At 46.6% G+C, this 14,215-nt stretch overlaps 1 protein-coding gene across 1 annotated transcript in view; it reads right to left on the bottom strand.

Moving 5' to 3' along the window:
- Positions 1 to 14,215, bottom strand: part of LOC124719895 (tyrosine-protein phosphatase non-receptor type 11-like) — a 299,365-nt gene that overhangs the window by 49,873 nt on the left and 235,277 nt on the right. Inside the window, exons 6-7 of the mRNA XM_047245075.1 lie at positions 9,578 to 9,740; positions 5,642 to 5,818 (exon numbers count right to left, since the gene is read on the bottom strand). Of these exons, the coding sequence (XP_047101031.1) occupies positions 5,642 to 5,818; positions 9,578 to 9,740 (340 nt within the window). The remainder of the gene's footprint in view (positions 1 to 5,641; positions 5,819 to 9,577; positions 9,741 to 14,215) is intronic.

Genomic DNA, 14,215 nt, shown 5'->3' with positions numbered 1-14,215 from the left:
TCAGCATATAGCGCCGATGCGAGGTCGCAGACAGGCACAACAAAAAGATTTTCACAGTTAAGCGGGTGGGGGGGGGTTGGGAAGTAGCGGAAAAGAAAAGGGGAGACAAATACCAACATTTATCAGTTGCTGTCCTCATTCATCCAGCCCCTTCCCTGCTCCCACTCGAGCGGTACACAGCTGTCATTCTACCCCCCCCCCCCCCTCCCTCCACTGTCCCGCCATGCACCTAACCTGCAGCATTTCACTGTCCGCCATCCCCACCATGCAATCCCTCCCCCTGCCTGCTGCGAGCCTCCACCCCACCCCATACCCCACGCACTGGTGCTGCAGCTCACAGCCTCAGACTGCAGCTCTGTGTGTGTGTGTGTGTGTGTGTGTGTGTGTGTGTGTGTCGTTGACAAAGGCCTGCATCTCTGCTATATGGTGGGTAGTAACTGTCCTTCTCATAACACTGTTACCTTCCATCCTGGATTTTCCATTACTCGATGAATTAAAGTTACTCTTCTTTAAAAAAAAAATTATTTAAAAGCCAGAAATTTTAGCACTGCTGCTACGGCTAACTGACACTGGTAAGGCTCCGTATATGTGGAACAGAGGGAGTATATATAGAACTGTTCCCATCGAATATACAGGGCTACTACAAATGATTGAAGTGATTTCATAAATTCACTGTAGCTCCATTCATTGACATATGGTCACGACACACTACAGATACGTAGAAAAACTCATAAAGTTTTGTTCGGCTGAAGCCGCACTTCAGGTTTCTGCCGCCAGAGCGCTCGAGAGCGCAGTGAGACAAAATGGCGACAGGAGCCGAGAAAGCGTATGTCGTGCTTGAAATGCACTCACATCAGTCAGTCATAACAGTGCAACGACACTTCAGGACGAAGCTCAACAAAGATCCACGGACGTGGCCGTGCGGTTAAAGGCGCTGCAGTCTGGAACCGCAAGACCGCTACGGTTGCAGGTTCGCATCCTGCCTCGGGCATGGATGTTTGTGATGTCCTTAGGTTAGTTAGGTTTAACTGGTTCTAAGTTCTAGGGGACTAATGACCTCAGCAGTTGAGTCCCATAGTGCTCAGAGCCATTTGAACCATTTGTCCATTCGGCGATGGTATGCGCAGTTTAAAGCTTCTGGATGCCTCTGTAAGGGGAAATCAACGGGTCGGCCTGCAGTGAGCGAAGAAACGGTTGAACACGTGCGGGCAAGTTTCACGCGTAGCCCGCGGAAGTCGACGAATAAAGCAAGCAGGGAGCTAAACGTACCACAGCCGACGGTTTGGAAAATCTTACGGAAAAGGCTAAAGCAGAAGCCTCACCGTTTACAATTGCTACAAGCCTTGACACCCGATGACAAAGTCAAACGCTTTGAATTTTCGGCGCGGTTGCAACAGCTCACGGAAGAGGATGCGTTGAGTGCGAAACTTGTTTTCAGTGATGAAGCAACATTTTTTCTTAGTGGTGAAGTGAACAGACACAATGTGCGAATCTGGGCGGTAGAGAATCCTCACGCATTCGTGCAGCAAATTCGCAATTCACCAAAAGTTAACGTGTTTTGTGCAATCTCACGGTTTAAAGTTTACGGCCCCTTTTTCTTCTGCGAAAAAAAAACGTTACAGGACACGTGTATCTGGACATCCTGGAAAATTGGCTCGTGCCACAACTGGAGACCGACAGCGCCGAGTTCATCTTTCAACAGGATGGTGCTCCACCGCACTTCCATCGTGATGTTCGGCATTTCTTAAACAGGAGATTGGAAAACCGATGGATCGGTCGTGGTGGAGATCATGATCAGCAATTCGTGTCATGGCCTCCACGCTCTCCCGACTTAACCTCATGCGATTTATTTCTGTGGGGTTATGTGAAAGATTCAGTGTTTAAACTTCTTCTACCAAGAAACGTGCCAGAACTGCGAGCTCGCATCGACGATGCTTTCGAGCTCCTTGATGGGGACATGCTGCGCCGAGTGTGGGAGGAACTTCATTATCGGCTTGATGTCTGCCGAATAACTAAAGAGGCACATATCGAACATTTGTGAATGCCTAAAAAAACTTTTTGAGTTTTTGTATGTGTGCGCAAAGCATTGTGAAAATATCTCAAATAATAAAGTTATTGTCGAGCTGTGAAATCGCTTCAATCATTTGTAGTAACCCTGTATATACGAGGTGTCAAAAAAGGAAAGTACTGAATATTACCGGGCTGAGTACCGTCTATCCGGACGAGAAAAATGAGTCGACCGTGAGGGGTCCGGGTGTACAGACCCTCGGAGGTACGAGACGTCACCGGAGAGGGTGCGGGAGGTGCCCCTTTGCGAGTACAAGCGCAGGCGTCGGGAGTGTGCTCGGCTGCTTTCTGTACCACACACAGTATTCTACACACACTCATTACTCTGAACACAAGGTGGTCTACAGTCAGTCGTGTAGACCGAATTGTGATGTATTGCTGTTTCAGTCATAGCAATATTATGAAAGGACAGATTGGTACCCAACATATAATGGAGATATTGTGTTGCAGACAGGCATAAGACTGCCAAACAATTGAACTACATACACACACAGTCTCTCTCTCTCTCTCTCTCTCTCTCTCTCTCTCTCTCTCTCATGCAAGCACAGCTCACTTAGACGGCCACCGAGACCAGACTCCCAGACTGCGAGTGGCTGCGCACGACGTGAGATGCAATGTGGGTGGAGGGGGTGAGGAGGAGAGGGAGAGGAGGTTAGGGGTGGGGGCTGCCAGTGGCCAGTGGGAGGAAACACGGACGAGTTGCAGAGGATGCAGGGCAGCTAGCTGCAGTTGGGATTTTGGACAGAGGGCGGGGAATGTGTTGGGATGGAAGGGACAGAAAAGGAGAGAAGTAAAATGACTGCCGGTGCACCGGTGGAATGGGAGGCCGTGTAGAGGGGGAAAGACGGCGGAGGGCAGTGACTGACAGAGGTCGGGGCCAGGTACGGAGGATACGCTGCAGGGAGGGAGAGTTCCCACCTGTGCAGTTCAGAAAAGCCGATGTCGGCAGGAGGGATCCGGGCGGTGCGGGCCGTCATTAAAATGGAGGTCGTTTCTCAGCCGCACCCTCTCAAAGACGGCCGTCCGAGCGGGTGTCGCACCCGTGTAGAATGCACCGCCGACATCGCTGCTTAACTCGCGGATCGCATGACTCGCTTCACAGGTAGCCCCGCTTCTGACCGGAGAGGACGTACGGGACAGGTTTCCCGGGGATACGGGCCGCGAGGCGAGGGTTCGACAGCGGGGGCGGTGTGAGGACAGACGAGGATATTTTGTGCGTTCGGTGAGAGGGTGGAATACCACGGTGGGAAGGATGGGGAGGTGGGTTAGTCTGTGTGCCACTGTACAGTAAACCCCTCACACCTCTGTGTGCGCGTGCTGTGCCGTCCGTACTTCTTACACAGATGTCGTCAGGTTACGCTCTGTCCTAATGTAATATAACACCACGTAATTTTTTTTCTCTGCTCCTACATATTTTGTAATGTAACTACGAACGAGTATCGAGAAATATTATAAAGAGGCTTCTAAAATTTTTCTTTTTAAATTTAAGGTAGCAAGGACAAAATAAAGGGAGCAAAATGTTATACGCAGTATGTTCACAAACTAGACTGCAGTTAAACAAGTCGAATGACGGAAGAGGGAACACTTGTCGAGAGAGGAGTGAAATGCGTTGTCTGATCTGTACATCGAGCAAAGCGGTAAACGAAACGGAAGAAAAATCTAGGGAATGAATTAAAGTTCACAGAGAAGAAATACAAACTCGACGGTTTGCGACGACACTGTAATTCTGTCCGAGACGGCAAAGGACGCGGGAGAGCAGTGGAACAGAACGGATGGCATCTCGAAAAGAGGCTAAGAGGTAAACATCGGTGAAAGTAAAACAGTGGTAATGCGGTGTAGTGGAATTAAGTTGGGTGATGCCGAGGAAATTAGATTAGGAAACGACACACTAAATGTAGCTCACGTATTTTGCAAAACAGCTGAGGATGGCAGACACAGCCGGCAGCAAGTACAGCACTTCTCAGAAAAGGAAATTTATCATCTTCAAATATAAATGTAAGTACTACGAACCTTTCTCTAAAGGTATTTGTCGAGAATGTAGGCCCGTACGAAACTCCCGTGTGGACGATAAACGGCTCAGAGGAGAAGAGAATAGAAGCTTGTGGAATGTGATACTACAGAAACATTTTCAAGATTAGATGAGTAGATCGAGTAAGTAATGAGGAGATACTGCGCAGAACTGGGCAGGAGAGAAATTATGGTACGACCTGACTATAAGAAAGGATCAGTTGATACGACACCTCCTTAGACATCGAGGGATCACCACTTTAGTGTCGGGCGGAAGTTCGTCAGTCGGGCAGGGGAAGTAAGGCGGAAGGGAGGTAAACATTGTAGGAGGAGACGAAGAGACGAATACAGTAAGCAGACCCGAGGGGATTCAGGCCACAGTAGTTACGCACAGGGGAAAAGGTTTGCTCAGGACAGAGTAGTGTGGACAGTTGCATCAAACCAGCCTTCAGGCTCCACCGAATTCGACTCCAGCCTTGAGACGAGACAACAGATGCACAAGTGAACAACTTACAAGGGGAGGCCGTCAATTGTGAAATTCAGATTCGATCCATACTGCGCATAATAAAAGCTCATGGTCAGAGGTGTAATGTGGCAAAGCACCAAGATGCACATCTCAGCCGTTGTCGAGAAAATCGACAGTTAAAAGAAACCGTTGCGGTGAAATACTCTCTACGATTAATAATTCTATACAGCGTCGTGGCGCAGCGGTAAGCGCTCGGGTTTGTATTCCGAAGGTCGCCGGATCGAATCTCGCACCATGCAAGTTTTTTTTTTAGTATTTGTTTTTTGTAATTCAATATATATAATTCCCTGCAATCAGTTGCAACAATTATGCATATAATAAGTTGTTGAAAGTCGTTTGTCGTGGAAAAACTGGCGACTTCGAACATCATTATGTTTTCCCCAAACAAAGTTGTATTCCACAAATGTTATTAATTGTCTTCATAACGTTAACCACGCATAGTTAACGGAAGACGTAGAAACGATATTCCGAAACGAATACGTATAGCGTAAGTCAAACGTTCGAATTAGAATTGAGACCCCACGAACACAAACTTGCTGTGGCAGGTATGAAATATAAACTCCGTTACTCGCTCGTTACACTTGAAGGACAGATGTTGAATGGGCCGAAAGGAGCCGCCGCATAACAGCGTAGTTGCCTGCTAACTTCGAAAGAAGGTAGATGCGGTCCCTAGCGAAACTTATAACATCGTCGAAAATCAGTGCGGACGTGAGAGCTTTGGTACACCCTGTTAAACAAACGGAAAAATGGAGGCGGTACAATTGCAACAACATATGTTGGTGAAGGCGGATCGCTCTCCAATTCGGATTACAAACCCGAGCGGTTACCGCTGCACCACGACGCTGTGGAAACTTATTAATCGTAGAGAGTATTTTACCGTAACGGTTTCTTTTAACTGTCGATTTTCTCGACAGCGGCTGAGAAGTGCACCTTGGTGCTTTGCCACATTACACCTCTGGCCATGGGCTTTCATTATGCGCAGTATGAATCGAATCTGAATTTCACAATTGGCGGCCTCCCCTTGTTAGCGCGGCCACATACCTGCAGCTCGCGGACTCTGCTCTCGATGCCGCTGGCGTTGATGCGTGTCGCGTTGAAGGGCTGCTTGAGGTGGACGACGGTGCCGCTGGTCTCCACCATGGGGTTGCGCTTGTAGTGCTCGATGAGGTCCGACAGCGTCTCGAACCGGTCGCCCCCGCCCACGTCGTAGGTGTCGTCCTGCGGCACACGTTATGTCGGCAACACGTTATGTCGGCAACACGTTATGTCGGCAACACGTTATGTCGGCAACACGTTATGTCGGCAACACGTTATGTCGGCAACACGTTATGTCGGCAACACGTTATGTCGGCAACACGTTATGTCGGCAACACGTTATGTCGGCAACACGTTATGTCGGCAACACGTTATGTCGGCAACACGTTATGTCGGCAACGCGTCTGCCGACTGGGCTGTCGAGTATAACGTGACACAGCAGACAGGGTAGGTTACCGGAGAATGCCGAGAGATGGCGGATCGAGTAGGTCACCAGAGAGAATCGGCACTTCGAGTGTCAGCGTAGGAGACTCTCGAACAGTGGAAACACGATTAATATGTGAAAAACGGGAACAGTTCTGCAAATGTACTTTTCTCAGTTGCAATTAATCTGTTTTTAAGTTAAAATAAATTTATGAAAATAAATCTAAATAGTGTCGTGTCAATCAGAAATAATGTTATTTTCATCACTTGTTAATGGAAAGGAACAGTATAATCTGAAACTTCCTGGCAGATTAAAACTGTGTGCCCGACCGAGACTCGAACTCGGGACCTTTGCCCTTCGCGGGCAAGTGCTCTACCAACTGAGCTACCGAAGCACGACTCACGCCCGGTACTCACAGCTTTACTTCTGCCAGTACCTCGTCTCCTACCTTCCAAACTTTACAGAAGCTCTCCTGCGAACCTTGCAGAACTAGCACTCCTGAAAGAAGCTCAGTTGGTAGAGCACTTGCCCTGAAAGACAAAGGTCCCGAGTTCGAGTCTCGGTCCAGCACACAGTTTTAATCTCCCAGGAAGTTTCGTATCGCCACACACTCTGCTGCAGAGTGAAAATTTCGTTCTGAAAATTTTATGTCGTTTTGGGCCCATCAGTGACTTCAAAATCATCTTACAGATGCCATAACACAGAGTGAAAATACCGTTATTTTGAGGGGAAAATAAGAGTCCATCCGCGGCACGTTAATTTTTCTCAATTTGGGGCCAATTTACTCACTTTTAAATTTTTTGTGCTTTAGATCTTCATGTGTAATGTTAACTTAATAGTGTCTGTACTAACTGACAGTTTAAGGGTAACATACCAGGTGATCAAAAAGTCAGTAGAAATTTGAAAACTTAATAAACCACAGAATAATGTAGATAGAGACGCAAAAATTGACACACGTGCTTGGAATGACATGGGGTTATGAGAACCAACAAAAAAATAAAATTCACAAAATGTCCGACAGATGGCGCTGGACAGCAAAACGTTAGTGACTGCGCGTGACAATCGTGTATAAAAGAAGCTGTACTGAGTGAGAGAATCAGATGCGCCAGCAGTCGCAGCATGTTGACGTTACCTGATAAGGCGCTTCTAGTCAATCTGTAATATCAGAATGGGGAATGTGCTAGTTCAGCGTTACGATCCTATCGCCACAGGAAGGGGATCCGAACGGGTAAAGGTCCGTTGACAAATGCAGCTGCGGCGAGAATGATTTCGAGGTTCGAAGCCACGGGTTGTTCAGACGATAGACCCCGTAGTGGCCGACCGAGCACAAGACGTAATGCTGCTGAGACAGTTCAGGAAGAAATGGAGACTGTAGCGGGTTCGTCTATGCACGGGGAAGTCAGCGCTCGTGCAGTCGCACGTCGCACCGGCATTCCACACACTACTGTTTGGTTGGCACTTGGGCGTACCCTCCGATGCTATCCGTACAAAATCCATCGGCATCATGAACTGTTACCTGGCGATTTAGTGAAGCGGAGGGCATTTGCGGTGTGGGCGATTCAAAAGATGGCGGAAGATGACGATTGGTTGAGTAACGTGTTGTGGACCATCGAAGCTCGTTTCACTTTCCGAGGGTCTGTCAACGCCCACAACTGCAAAATTTGGGCTACCGAAAATTCTAGAACTGTCGTGGAAACTCCACTGCACGACGAGAAAGTCACGGTATGGGTTGGATTTACCACATCTACCGTTAACGGGCCTTTTTTCTTCGAGGAAATGCGTGATTCTGGTCTTGTAACTGCTACCGTGACGGGTGAGAGGTACGCCGATATGTTACACAATCGCATCATCCCCAGCCTGGATGATAAACACCTGCTGGAACGTACGACGTTTATGCAGGATGGCGCTCCACCCCATATTGCTAGACGCGTGAAAGATCTCTTGCGCGCGTCGTTTGGTGGTGATCGTGTGCTCAGCCGCCACTTTCGTCATGCTCGGCCTCCCAAGTCACCAGACCTCAGTCCGTGTGATTATTGGCTTTGGGGTTACCTGAAGTCGCAAGTGTATCGTGGTCGACCGACATCTCTATAGATGCTGAAAGACAACATCCGACACGCCAATGCCTCACCATAACTCCGGACATGCTTTACATTGCTGTTCACAACATTATTCCTCGACTACAGCTATTGTTGAGGAATGATGGTGGACGTATTGAGCATTTACTGTAAAGATCATCATCTTTGCTTTGTCTTACATCGTTATATGCTAATTATTGCTATTCTGATCAGATGAAGCGTCATCTGTTGGACATTTTTTTAACTTCCGTATTTTTTTTTTTTGTTCTAATAAAACACCATGTCACTCCAAGCATGTATGTCAATTTGTATCTCTCTATCTACCTTATTCCGTGATTTATTAAGTTTTCAAATTTATATTGACTTTTTGATCACCCGGTATATCCAGAATTTATTCCTTAGGCTGGTATTACACTATCAAATTTCTCTGTCAAAGATTTGATCAAAGATGTGCTCAAATATTCCGTCAAATATATTTGACAAAGATCTTTGACGTAGCGCTAGAAGGGGTATTACACTGCCATCGTATTTTTCGTCAAAGTTCAAGATGGCTGACAACAACAACTTGTTATTAACCGCAGCATTTGCATGTACCACAATTGCACTGTGTGCACATGCGGAAGAGAAGCGGGGGGGAAAAAAGGAAACATAGCTGGGTGAAGCCGTGGGTTTTACGACGACACGATAAAAGCATTCGACAAAACTTGTTACGTGAGCTTACAGTGGAGGACGTCAAGTCGTAGATCAGTTACTTAAGAATGGATGAGCATACATTTCTGTATGTGCTCAGTGAAGTGTATCCTCATATCACAAAGCACAATAAAGAACTGCTACATCTGCAGAAGGCAGGCTCACTGTAACACTCCGATTCCTTACTACAGGAGAGGGTTAGGATAGGTCAGGTCTCCAATCTTCTTAATCTATTTTTGTAGTCAGCGTGCCTCATCAGCTTCAGACATCTCTATTAATTTTGTAGTTGTCGGCACACACCAATTGTATTTACCGGCAATATTTATAAAAAACACTACAGACGACAGAACGCTGCAGCGATGCTAGCGCTCCATGCGGTAACACGTCACACCGCAGTGAACAGAAGACAAGCGACTTTTTTGATCATATCTACAGCGAGGCCCTAGATTTGATCAAATATTGGACGACATTTGACAAAGTTCCCTATTACACCATCAAATATCTTTGACAAAGATTTTGGAAAAAGATATTTGACAAAGAAATTTGATAGTGTAATACCGGCCTTAGGTAAGCCAGATTAGACAACAGAAATAAAGTGAAAGTTTATGAAATTCGTTATCTCGGAACACCTGTTTAGCATGACCAATACTCAACCTGTCGTAAGTAGCTCAGACTCAGAGACGGAGACGGAGACCTACTTCCTTTTGGTTTGGACTTTTCAGATCACCACCTGTTCCGACTCCTCCCGCCTACCTGGCAGCGGATCATGACGTGCGTGACGCGGTCGTCGGTGCGCACGGACAGCACGTAGTCCCCCGGCTTGCTCTGCGACTCACGCACCAGGAAGCTGCCGTTCTTGCCCTTCTCCAGGATCAGCTTCTCCGCCTCCTTGCCCGACAGGTGCCCGTGGAACCACCTGCAACACCAGAGGCGTCTGTGTCAAACCTTACGGGACTTACCTGCTGAGGTCACCAGTCCCCACACTACTTAACCTAAATTATCCTAAGGACAAACACACACACACACCCGTGCCCCAGGGAGGACTCGAACCTCCGCCGGGACCAGCCGCACAGTCCATCGCATCAGCACAGCACACGACCACCACTGCTGACTCCTGAAGCGTCACCTTCAGCTGGTAACGTAGCAGACCGGGAAATGTCGTTACGAAGTTATCGATACCGAGATAGGTGAAGATCCCGATACTCTCGTCACTTAAGTCACACAAAATTTTGTAGGTGACTTCTCCCCATTCCACTCGAATCCACGTTTATAATCACCTTCACGTACAAATATGTTCGCTTCCAGCTTTCAAACTGTCACTATTTTACACAACTCTATGTCCACAGAAAATTTCAGAAAATCAGTACGACAACAGATCCTTAAATCCCATTCCCCAATTCCTCACTTTGAAATGCATAATAATCCGTAGAAACGTTAGAGCACGTGAGGGTCAGACTTCAAGAAGAATATAATAATTCCAATCCCAAAGAAAGCAGGTGTTGACGGATGTGAAAATTACCGAACTACCAGTTTAATAGGCCACGGCAGCAAAATACTAACACGAATTCTTTACAGACGAATGGAAAAACTGGTAGAAGCCGACCTCGGGGAAGATCACTTTGGATTCCGTAGAAATGTTGCAACACGCGAGGCAATACTGAGCCTACGACTTACCTTGGAAAATAGACTACGGAAAGCCAAACCTACGTTTCTGGCATTTGTAGAGGTAGAGAAAGTTTTGACAACGTTAACTGGAATACTCTCTTTCAAATTCTGAAGGTGGCAGGGGTAAAATACGGGGAGCGAAAGGCTATTTACAATTTTTACAGAAACCAGATGGCTGTTATAAAAGTTGAGGGGCATGAAAGGGAAGCAGTGGTTGGTAAGGGAGGGAGACAGGGTTGTAGCCTCTCCCCGATGTTATTCAATCTGTATATTGAGCAAGCAGTAAAGGAAACAAAAGAAAAATTCGGAGCAGGAATTAAAATCCCAGGAGAAGAAATAAAAAGTTTGAGGTTCGCCGATGACATCGTAATTCTGTTAGACACAGCAAAGGACTTGGAAGAGCAATTGAAAGGAATGGACAGCGTCTTGAAAGGAGGATATAAGATGAACATCAACAAAAGCAAAACGAGGATAATGGAATGTAGTCGAATCAAGTCGGGTGATGCTACGGGAATTGGATTAGGAAATGAGACAAAGTAGTAAAGGAGTTTTGCTATTTGGGGAGCAAAATAACTGATGATGGTCGAAGTAGGGAGGATATAAAATGTAGACTGGCAATGACAAGGAAAGCGTTTCTGAAGAAGAGACATTTGTTAACATGAGTATTGATTTAACTGTCAGGAAGTTGTTTCTGAAAGTATCTGTATGGAAGTGAAACGTGGACGATACATAGTTTGCACAAGAAAAGAATGGACGCTTTCTAAATGTGTTGCTACAGAAGAATGCTCAACATTAGATGGGTAGATCACATGACTAATGAGGAGGTATTGAATAGAATTGGGGAGGAGTTTGTGGCACAACTTCACTAGAAGAAGGGATCGGTTGGTAGGACATGTTCTGAGGCATCAAGGGATCACAAATTTAGTATTGGAGGGCAGCGTGGAGGGTAAAAATCGTAGAGGGAGACCAAGAGATGAATACACTAAGCAGATTCGTAAGGATGTAGGTTGCAGTAGGTACTGGGAGATGAAGAAGCTTGCACAGGATAGAGTAGCATGGAGAGCTGCATCAAACCAGTCTCAGGACTGAAGACAACAACAACGTTCATTACTGAAGCGAGATTCTGAATAAATATTAATAACAACAATATTTTTCCAACTTGAAAGTAAATCGACGTAAACTAACATATTTAACAACAATTCTGTTTTTTACAGAACGTATTACAGAACTTGGACGTATGAAGTGTCATAACTTATAGGTAAGAGTTGTATCACGTTTAAAGACGAACAGTTCTTCAGGAGACCACAAAACAGTGTCCTGAAGTTATCGATACGAGGACCGGTCCATATTCAGACACACGTGTCGCATACAGAACACACATTTTGTAGATGATGACTGCTACTATGAACACTCTCGATTCCACTTGAAAATAAGTTTATAATCACATCCGATAGGCTTCTTTCCATCTTTCAAATTATCAGTATTTTACCTAAATGCACATTCATAGAAAATTCCTGAAAATCAGGTTGAGTAAAGTTCCTGAATGCCTACAGTAAAAGCATCCTCATAACTAAAAAGTGAATCAATATTTTTGAAGTACGCGTATTAAGGACTTCCTAGTAAACCAACTAATGGCACAGTCAGAAATTGTCGACGCTGCTACGATTACCAACCCCACCAGTAAAATTCATCACTCACCATCTCGGAACATCAACAATCAGACCCGAAAGTCTAGTTAAGTGTACTAGCGGGATACATAGCCAACAACCCTACTACGCCACCTACCTAAGTATTTACTGAGCACATAATAAAATCTTCAAATAATAAAATACCGCCAGTTGTAATCCTCTAACCCCTGGGTCAACAATAATATTCTTGTAGAGCAGCTAAGTTTTTAACTAATGCACTACTGGCCATTAAAATTGCTACACCACGAAGATGACGTGCTACAGGCGCTAAATTTAACCGACAGGGGGAAGATGCTGTGATATGCAAATGATTAGCTTCTCAGAGCATTCACACAAGGCTGGCGCCGGTGGCGACACCTACAACGTGCTGACATGAGGAATGTTTCCAACCGATTTCTCATACACAAACAGCAGTTGACCGGCGTTGCATGGTGAAACGTTGTTGTGATGCCTCGTGTAAGGAGGTGAAATGCGTACCATCACGTTTCCGACTTTGATAAAGGTCGGATTGCGGTTTATCGTATCACGACATTGCTGCTCGTGTCGGTCGAGATCCAATGACTGTTAGCAGAATACGGAATCGGTGGGTTCGGGAGGGTAATACGGAACGCCGTGCTGGATCCCAACGGCCTCGTATCACTAGCAGTCGAGATGACAGGCATCTTATCTGCACGGCTGTAACGGATCGTGCAGCCACGTCTCGATCCCCGAGTGAACAGATGGGGACGTTTGCAAGACAACAACCATCTGCACGAACAGTTCGACGACGTTTGCAGCAGCACGGACTATCAGCTCGGAGACCGTGGCTGCGGTTACCCTTGACGCTGCATCACAGACAGGAGCGCGTGCGATGGTGTACTCGACGACGAACCTGGGTGCACGAATGGCAAAACGTCATTTTTTCGGATGAATCCAGGTTCTGTTTACAGCATCAGGATGGTCGCATCCGTGTTTGGCGACATCGCGGTGAACGCACATTGGAAGCGTGTATTCGTCATCGCCATACTGGCGTGATGGTATGGGGTGCCATCGGTTACACGTCTCTGTCATCTCTTGTTCCTATTGAGGGCACTTTGAACAGTGGACGTTACACTCCAGATGTGTCACGACCCGTGGTTCTACCCTCCGTTCGATCACTGCGAAACCCTACACTTCAGCAGGATAATGCACGACCGCATGTTGCAGGTCCTGTACGGGCCTTTCTGGATACAGAAAATGTTCGACTCTGCCCTGGCCAGCACATTCTCCAGATCTCTCACCAATCGAAAACGTCTGGTCAATGGTGGCCGAGCAACTGGCTCGTCACAATACGCCAGTCACTACTCTGGATGAACTGTGGTATCGTGTTGAAGCTGCACGGGCAGCTGTACCTGTACACGCCACCCGAGCTCTGTTTGACTTAATGCCCAGGCATATCGAGGCCGTTATTACGGCCAGAGGTGGTTGTTCTGGGTACTGATTTCTCAGGCTCTATGCACCCAAATTGCGTGAAAATGTAATCACAAGTCAGTTCTAGTATAATATATTTGTCCAATGAATACCCGTTTATCGTGCGCATTTCTTCTTGGTGTAGCAATTTTAATGGCCAGTAGTGTACATAGTTCAGCACGTGTCTGCTTTAGCTCTTACTTAACAAACAGAGTGCAGAAAGTTACCCCAGGCTGTCGCAGTCGTACAAACAGAGGCCCCCCACATAATGTGGGGACCTACTACAATGGGAGTCTCAGAGGTTTCCACGACTGTCCGTCTACTGCTCTCGCTTACAGCCAATCGTCTGCCGCGTTATTCAAATCTCGAGGCACAGTTAGTCCTGTCTGCAAATGATTCAGGCATCGTTGAAAAGGTGAGGAAAGAAGCATCGACAGTGAATGATGCTTTCGTGAAAGTCACTGCAGAATCCAGACGAAGGTCGAGAACAGACTATGAGAGGAGCAAGAAAGCTTTAGACACGGTAGCTCAAATGCGGACCTCATATTTTCAGTCCAGCAGCACCAGTGTGGATTTGGGCAAGATCTCGCGACGGCCTTTCTCGATACAG

This window comes from Schistocerca piceifrons, chromosome 11 (assembly GCF_021461385.2).
Source record: "Schistocerca piceifrons isolate TAMUIC-IGC-003096 chromosome 11, iqSchPice1.1, whole genome shotgun sequence".
In the NCBI taxonomy this organism is placed as follows: Eukaryota; Metazoa; Arthropoda; class Insecta; order Orthoptera; family Acrididae; genus Schistocerca; species Schistocerca piceifrons.
The sequence above is the reverse complement of the archived record's forward strand: the minus strand, read 5'-3'. Positions and strand labels throughout refer to the sequence as shown.